The sequence below is a fragment of the Vicia villosa genome, linkage group LG3 (assembly GCF_029867415.1).
Source record: "Vicia villosa cultivar HV-30 ecotype Madison, WI linkage group LG3, Vvil1.0, whole genome shotgun sequence".
In the NCBI taxonomy this organism is placed as follows: Eukaryota; Viridiplantae; Streptophyta; class Magnoliopsida; order Fabales; family Fabaceae; genus Vicia; species Vicia villosa.
The window spans coordinates 97678078-97687408 of NC_081182.1; the positions used below are offsets into that span (position 1 = coordinate 97678078).

A 9331-nucleotide genomic window follows, 5' to 3' on the forward strand; every position below is an offset into this window, starting at 1 on the left:
GCATCCCAGAAGGATGGTTATAATTTTTAGATCATTGTTTGTAACAAAAGCAAGGCATCCCTGAAGGATAGCGAAATATTGTATAGTTCATGAAGAAATCATAATGCTTTATTTATTTATTTTATTTTATTGTATATGTAAGATGTATTTTGTCACTAAATTGATTTTTTTTTATAAAAAAAAACAGATAATTTTAAGACTAATGTGACAATCTAGTTTACTATCGTGTCATTTCTAAATATTAGAATTTACAAAAGTATTATTTTAAATATTAATATTTAATATTTCCTTTATGATAATTATCTCATTATAATATTTTTATTTCTTTTATTTTTTATGATAGAACTACTAAGTATGTCAAATCTTACAAAATTGGATTTTGGGGCTCTTGATATTTCGGGAAAGAACTATTTGACATGGGCCCTAGACGCCCAAATTCATTTAAGCGCAGAAGGTCACGGTGACACTATTAAAGAAGGAAATAAATCATCTGATCAACAAAAGGCAAAAGCCATGATATTCCTTCGTCGTCACCTTCACGAGGATCTTAAAAATGAGTATCTTACCGTAACTGACCCACATGTCTTGTGGAAAAATTTGAAAGATAGATATGATCATCAAAAAACGGTTATCCTACCAAAAGCTCGATATGAATGGATGCATTTACGTTTGCAGGATTTTAAAAGTGTAAGTGATTATAATTCTGCAATGTTTAGAATAACTTCTAAGTTATTATTATGTGGAGAAAAAGTAACTGATGAAGATATGCTAGAAAAAACATTTTCCACTTTTCATGCATCCAATGTGCTCCTGCAGCAGCAGTATCGAGAAAAGGGGTTTATTAAATATTCTGACCTAATATCTTGTCTTCTTGTGGCTGAGCAAAATAATGAACTATTGATGAAAAATCACGAGGCCCGTCCCACTGGTACAACTCCATTCCCAGAAGTGAATGTGGCAAGGCACGACCACTATAGGAAAAATCGTGGTCGCGGTCGTGCATACGCACGTGGTCGTGGTCGTAATTATGCTCATGGTCTTAGTTTTGATCGTGGTCGCAATGGGAATCATAAAAACACATATTTCCACCCGAAGTGGAAAAATGTTGAAAAGAATGAAAAAGAGGGTCAGAGTAGCAAAACAAATGAAAATATTTGCTATCGTTGTGGGGAAAAAGGTCATTGGAGTCGCACTTGTCGTACTCCAAAACACCTTGTTGATCTTTATCAAAAATCACTGAAAAATAAAAAGGAAAAGATCGAGACTCACTTTGCTAATGAAGATGATGATCCAGATTATGGTAATATGGATGTTACCCATTTAGATATTGGTGACTTCTTTGCTGATCCAGATGGAAAAATTGATCACCTTATTGGAGATGGAAGCGTCAAGAAATAAAATTTGTGGAAATTTTCTTTTTATGTTTTATGGATGTTTTGAATTTTATTTTCTAATAATAAAGTGTGTTTTCTACTTGTTTGTTTACATAATTTACTATTTAAATAATTTGTGTTTTTAATGTGCGCTTATAACTTATTGTTAAAAAAATTATTATTGTTCTTAGAATGAATATGGACGCTAGCTCCAGTAATGAAGATATGTGCCTTGTTGACAGTGCAACAACCCACACAATTCTCAAGCATAAAAGATATTTCTCTAATTTAGTGAATCGAAAAACTGATGTCAGTACTATTTCTGGCACCTCAAAAATAATTGAAGGCTCTGGAAGAGCCCATATGTTGTTACGTGGTGGAACAATATTGCACATTGATAATGAATTATATTCCCCCAAGTCCCATAGAAATTTATTAAGTTTCAAAGATATCCGCCTAAATGGATACCATATTGAAACAGGAGATGATGGAGGGATTGAACATCTATGTATTACAAAACACAATTCAGACACAAAATGTGTAATGGAAAAGCTATCGGCTTTATCCTCTGGCCTGTACTACACTTATATTAGTACAACTGAAGCACATGCAACTGTAAACCAGAAGTTTACAAATAATGATAAACTTCTAATTTGGCATGACCGGTTGGGCCATCCTGGTTATATAATGATGCGAAAAATAATTGAAAATTCATGCGGTCATCAATTAATGAGTAGGGAAATTATTCAATCGAATAAGTTCTCATGCAGCTCTTGCTCACAGGGGAAGTTGATAATTCGGCCATCACCAACAAAAATTGGAAATGAATCTATCAGTTTTTTAGAGCGTATACATGGTGATATTTGTGGGCCAATACACCCATCATGTGGACCATTTAGATATTTTATGGTTTTAATTGATGCATCAACTAGATGGTCACATGTTTGTTTGTTGTCAACTCGTAACCAGGCGTTTGCGAGATTGCTAGCTCAACTGATTCGAATAAGAGCTCATTTCCCCGATTATCCTGTCAAGAAAATTCGTCTTGATAATGCTGCAGAATTTTCATCTCAAGCATTTAATGAGTATTGTATGTCTATTGGGATTGACATTGAACACCCAGTAGCACATGTTCATACACAAAATGGACTTGCAGAATCATTTATTAAACGAATAAAATTAATTGCAAGACCACTGATTATGAGATGCAAGCTCCCAGTTTCTGCTTGGGGACATGCAATTTTGCATGCTGCAACATTAATTCGCATCAGGCCAACGAGCTACCACACCTCTTCCCCTTTACAATTAGTTTTTGGTAAAGAACCTAATATTTCCCATCTAAGAATTTTTGGATGTGCAGTGTATGTTCCAATTTCTCTACCACATCGCAATAAGATGGGTCCTCAAAGGAGGATGGGAATATATGTTGGATATGAATCTCCGTCTATTATAAAGTACCTTGAACCAACAACAGGAGATTTATTCACTGCTCGTTTCTCTGATTGTCATTTTGATGAATCAAATTTTCCAGCATTAAGGGGAGAGAATAAGAAGCTGGAAAAAGATATCAGTTGGAATGAATTATCATTATCTCATCTTGATCCTCGAACAAAACAATGTGAACTAGAAGTTCAAAAGATAATTCACCTGCAAAACTTAGCAAATCAATTGCCAAATGCGTTCACTGATCCAAAAGGTGTGACTAAATCATATATACCAGCTGCAAATGCTCCAATAAAAATTGATATCCCTGTTGGACAATCTAATGAGTCTCAACCACGCCTGAAGCGTGGTAGACCAATCGGTTCCAAAGATAAAAATCCTCGAACAAGAAAGGGAGTTAAGAATAAAGATGGCCCAAGTGAGGATATAGGAAATCTAAAAGAATCGTCAGACATAATAGACATTTCATCTCTAGAAGAGATTGATCAGGTACCTGAAACTCATGAAAATAAAGAGATCTCGATAAATTATGTCCAAAATGGAATACAATGGAACCGAAACGAAGTCGACATTGATGATGTTTTTGCATACAATATAGCGCTAAATGAGATAAATGGCAAAGAAGATGAGGAACCAACGTCTATCAAAATTTGTAGACAAAGTGAGGACTGGCCAAAATGGAAGGATGCAATTGAAGCAGAATTAAACTCACTCTACAAAAGACAAGTTTTTGGACCTGTAGTCCGAACACCTGAAGGTGTGAAGCCAGTTGGATACAGATGGGTTTTCGTACGAAAACAAAATGAAAAAGGTGAAATTGTGAGATACAAAGCTCGACTTGTCGCTCAAGGATTTTCCCAAAGACCTGGAATTGATTTTGATGAAACATATTCACCTGTAATGGATGCAAGCACTTTTCGATATCTAATAAGCCTAGTAGCACACGAAGGGCTTAATTTGCACATGATGGATGTTGTAACAGCTTATCTGTATGGTTCACTTGATAGTGAAATTTACATGAAACTCCCTGAAGGGTTCAATGTACCAGATGCACACAACTCCGAATCTCGAGAACGCTACTCCATAAGATTGAAAAAGTCTCTTTATGGGCTGAAATAGTCTGGACGAATGTGGTATAATCGCCTCAGTGAATATTTGCTCAGAGAAGGATATACAAATAACTCCATTTGTCCTTGTATTTTTATAAAAAGATCAGGAAAGGAATTCGCAATAATAGCTGTCTATGTGGATGACATAAATATTATTGGAACTCCTGAAGAGCTCCCAAAAGCTGTGAGTTGTTTAAAGAAAGAGTTTGAGATGAAGGACCTAGGAAAGACAAAATTATGTCTAGGTTTGCAAATTGAACATTTGGACAAAGGAATATTTGTACATCAAGAAGGCTATATAGAAAAAGTGTTAAAACGCTTCTATATGGACAAAAGTCATCCGTTGTCTACTCCAATGGTTGTTAGATCATTAGATGTGGAGAAAGATCCTTTCAGACCTCGAGAAAAGGTTGAAGAATTGCTTGGTCCTGAAGTACCATATCTCAGTGCAATTGGAGCACTAATGTACCTTGCTAATTATACACGTCCTGATATATCATTTGCTGTAAATCTATTAGCAAGATACAGTTCTTCACCTACACGAAGACATTGGAACGGAGTCAAACATATACTTCGTTACCTTAGAGGTACAATAGACATGGGTTTGTTTTATACAAAAGTATCCCAATTCGAATTAACAGGTTATGAGGTAAGTCGAGAATGCGTTTGGTTGAGATCCTTAATTCAGCACGTCCAGAATACTTGTGGTTTATCTTTTGAAAAATTAAATACAACGATCATATATGAAGATAATACCGCATGCATCGCTCAATTGAAAGATGGTTACATTAAAGGAGACCAGACAAAACACATTTCCCCAAAGTTCTTCTTTACTCATGATCTCCAAAAGAATGGTGATATAAGCATCCAACAAATCTGTTCATGTGATAACCTTGCAGACCTTTTCACAAAGTCACTCCCAGGCAGAATTTTTAATCAACTAGTACACAAGATTGGTCTTCATCGAAGAAATGACTGTTCAACTGAGGGGGAGAAATGAAAGGATATTGTACTCTTTTTCCTTCACTAGATTTTTTTCCCACTGGGTTTTTTCTAGTAAGGTTTTAACGAGGCATATCCTCAATGGACATCCAAGGGGGAGTGTTATAAACATTTATACTAGTGGATGTCCATCCCTCTTCTTATTCTTCATCTTCCTATTCCACTTTAATGTACTTAATTTTCTACCTTCCTTGGGTCCTATAAATAAGACTCATGTTACAATGTAAAATTCACCTTTGAGAAGAATATAATACAATGTTGCTTGTTCTCTTCTCTTCCTATCTTTTGATCTCTATATAGTTTTAGTTAGTTTTATAATAGATTCCATTTTCGCTACCCCCTATCCCTTGTTTGGCTGACTGGGCATATTAAATCTGGTTATGTGGCAGCCATGTGGCTTATTCCATTTTCGCTACCCCCTATCCCTTGTTTGGCTGACTGGGCATATTGAATCTGGTTATGTGGCAGCCACGTGGCTTTTTTAATATTTTTTAATTATGGTTTAAATGCCACGTTGGCACTGTGTGGAAAAATTAAATTGCACTTTTCCAAAATTTTACAAAGATGGGAATCGAACCCATGTATATGAAGTTGCATTAAAAGGGCATTTCCACTAGGCCAACTTGACTATTATATTACTTCACGGAACTGAAACAATCTTATTAAATATTTTGAAAATTTTTGACATATATTTTGGTATCAATGTTTTAGTATATTAACTATATATTATATATAGTATATCAACGTTTTATATATATTAGTATAATATATTAATTATATATTTTAACAGCATATTTTGTTTATAAATTTTAACAATATAATATTCTAACTATATATATTAACAGTATATTAAAAAAATAAAATGTTATATATTAACAGTAAAAAAAATAAAATGTTATATATTAACAGTAAAAAAATAAAATGTTATATATATGTTATATAAATAAAATGTTATATATTAACATTAAAAAAAATAAAACGTTATATATATAAAAGGTTATATATTAACGGTAAATCTTATATATAATAAACACTTTATAAAATAATAAACGTATATATAAAAAAATAAATATAATTTTGAACAATAATTAATATAAAATAATAAATGTATATATAAAAAAATTAATGTAATTTTGAACAATAATTAATATAAAATAATAAACGTATATTTAAAATAATAAACGTATATTTAAAATAATAAACGTATATATAAAAAAATAAATTTAATTTTGGATAATAAATTTTAATAGTATAATATACTAACTATATATATATTAACAGTATATTAAAAAATAAAATTTTATATATATGTTATATATATAAAATGTTATATATTAAAAGTAAAAAAAATAAAATGTTATATATGTTATATATATAAAATATTATCTATTAACAGTAAAAAAAATTAAATGTTATATATATAAAATGTTATATAATATGTGTTAATGTTATATATATATATATATATATATATATATATATATATATATATATATATATATATATATATATATATATATATATATATATATATATATATATATATATATATATGTTAAAACGTTAAGGTTTTAATAATATATATTAACTGTAAAAAATGTTAGTTTATAATATACATTAACATGTAAAAAAAGTTTGTATAACTAATATAAATTAATATTGCTCAATTTTTTTAGAAATTTATAAATTTGAGAAGTTAATATATTATATAAAAAAATAAAACGTTAGTATAATTTTTAAAGTTTATACAAAATGATTTAACAATTAACGTTAGTATACAAAATTAATATTAACTTAAAATGATTTAACAATAATGTTAGTATAAAAAATTAATATTAAAAAAACTGTTAGTATACAATATGTATATAATATGTATAATAGTTGTATAAAGTTTTTTTAACATTTTTAACGTTTTACAAATTAATATATTAAGTTTGAAACAATAAGAATCAACAAAAACGAAATAGCTCAGTTGGTTGCCAATTTACTTGGTTACCTATTAGTACCAGGTTCTAATCCGTATAACTTGAGTGTGTATCAAAATTTATGTTTCCTGATGCCTACTTGTTGAGTTGAAAACACCCCTCCAAACAAAACCAAAATTAGTCAATACACATATTGTACTTTGAAAAAATGAAAAAGTTCAATGCACTAAGCCAATATAAGGAATAGAAATCATTAACTCTTGCTACAGAAACATTATGTTCTCTAGTGTATCAAAATTCTATACATTAACCAAAAACTTACTTAATAGTCTTTGAATATAAAATTAATATGAGAATTTAAAAAGAATTACCTGGAACCCCATCCAAAAACACCAATATGCTTAGTCCCCTTGACAGCATCCGACAACAAATAAAACAAACCCTTTCCACCTTTCACAATGTACTAAAACAAATCAACCAAAAATCATTTATTTAATATTAAAATTTAAAAATTATGGTTAATTCCTCAAAGTAAATGATAAATTTTAAGAGACCAAAACCTAGTTAACTGCGTAGAAAAATTTGAATGGCATAGAAAAAAATATTCATAATTAAGTAACACGCCCAGAAATATTATGTGAAATTAGGCATGAGTATGTCAATATATTTGACTGAAAACTACTCGCATAGCTACCAGTGTAATCAAAGTTCATTGGCAAAATAAAAACTACAATCAAAGTTCACTGCCATCTTTGTTTTTCTTTTTTCATTTTAAACATAAACTGCATCATAAGTGAAAAACTTTTGGCAGTCACAATACCATGACAGTAGATCTTTAATTATCCCAACAACCTATGATAAAATAGTCACACGTGAAAGGTTAGCCATTAAAAGACACAAGTTACACATCTTCAATGTTGATCAGCAAGTAAGAAACAAATCACCATAGAAAAAGCAGAAAATTACCTCAGTGGGCTCTAGACTCACAAAGTCGAAGGCACACGCAGCTATCCTACTACAGTTGTGAGAAAAAACAACAACAATACCAATTGAGTTTTGACTACTCATTATTACATAACCATAACTACTGTATGTGGTAGTGGCAACAGAAGCATGTTAAAAACAAGGCATGTGAATGATCAATACTTACTTATAAACTTCAAACAATAAACTCTTTTTATTGCTTATAGTGAAAACATTAATAAACAAGAAAGGAAACAAAACTATATAACAAGAAAGGAATTAGACAGATGGAATTACAAAATTATGAAAAGATCAAACCCAATACCCTTAACCAAATTGCTGTCCGGCTAAATTGCTTATCTAGAGCCTTCCTCAAACTTCTCTCATTCACTACAAACAAACCAAACACAACAAAAAACATGGGTTTCAAATTTGCAATCGAATCAACTACACAAAAGAAAAAATCACACACATATTAGGCTAAAGTGAAAACAAGTCAATAAACTCTCCAAAATCTCAATGTTTTAACCACAATTTAAATTGCAAATTGATTTTTAAAACCCTAATAAAAAACTTCAATCCCAATCACAGACCAAAATTAAAAACCGTAAAAACAAAACATCTCGCAAAAGAAGAATAAATTACATACTTGCACTTGAGATGACATAAAGATCGATTAGTATAATAGGCTGGAATATTAGAGGAAAAGTTATTGCCTGTAAAACAAAACAACAAAAGAAAACACCATCTAAGTTAGTGAAAATTGAAACATTTCAAAATAAACAAAAAAAAGCCACCGTAACAGAAGAAGGATCAATTAAAACCTGGGTGTAAGAATCGATTGTTACTGTGAAATGCTTTTCTTGAAGTAATTGTTTCCGTCATTCTCAAGAGCTCCACTTGTTTGACCTCCGCAGGGTTTGGTCGAGTTGCGAACGCCGAAGAGGTTGATATGCAAACACCGAAATATGGTCGAGCTACCAACTACATAGAGTGGTTAATCGGCAAGTGTGGTGGAGCTGAACCGAGAAAGGTGTGTTCTAGAAGTGGACAGAGAAGAAGATACCGTTCTCGATTTTAGGGTTTCTGATTTTAGAGTGAAATTTTTGAGTTTAAGAGTTTGAGAAGAAGAAATTGAATGAATGAGTTTAGAAATTTTATAAATTTGGGCGCGAGAATTGAAAATTTTCGAGTTTTTATGAATTTGGGAGAGAATTTCTAATTGAGTTTTTCATCAACTTGGGAGGGAAGATCTGAAATTCTTCCGCGTGAAATGATTTTGTTTGTCTTCTACCATATAGAAACGGTTTACTCTATTTTTCTTTTATTAAATACTAGCATTCAAACGGGCACTCTCGTGCCCGTCTGCCCGCTTTTTTTAATGCGCACAGCAGAAAAAAATAAATGATGTCTATATCTTTTATTGAGGTTTTTATTGTATGATTTCTTTGCTAAAATAATATTAGTTAGACACAATTAATAGAATTAATATCAAGATGATAAATAAATATATTAA

The 9331-nt window shown here is 31.0% G+C and overlaps 1 protein-coding gene and 1 long non-coding RNA gene across 4 annotated transcripts; one reads left to right on the forward strand and one right to left on the reverse strand.

Moving 5' to 3' along the window:
- The first annotated feature begins 354 nt into the window (after positions 1-354).
- On the forward strand, positions 355-1398 carry LOC131658627 (uncharacterized). Its single transcript, XM_058927899.1, has one exon. The coding sequence runs from the start codon at positions 355-357 to the stop codon at positions 1396-1398; it is 1044 nt and encodes a 347-aa protein (XP_058783882.1).
- A 5145-nt stretch (positions 1399-6543) lies between these two features.
- LOC131656399 (uncharacterized) lies at positions 6544-9098 on the reverse strand. 3 transcript variants are annotated; one of them, XR_009300081.1, is made up of 4 exons: positions 8640-9098; positions 8465-8531; positions 7819-8205; positions 6544-7704 (listed from the first exon to the last, which is right to left on the reverse strand). It is a non-coding gene; the product is annotated as an uncharacterized LOC131656399 (long non-coding RNA). The 3 variants fall into 3 exon arrangements; XR_009300080.1 differs by having other exon boundaries at positions 6546-7011; positions 7224-8205; XR_009300079.1 differs by having other exon boundaries at positions 6547-8205.
- Between the last annotated feature and the right edge of the window lie 233 nt (positions 9099-9331).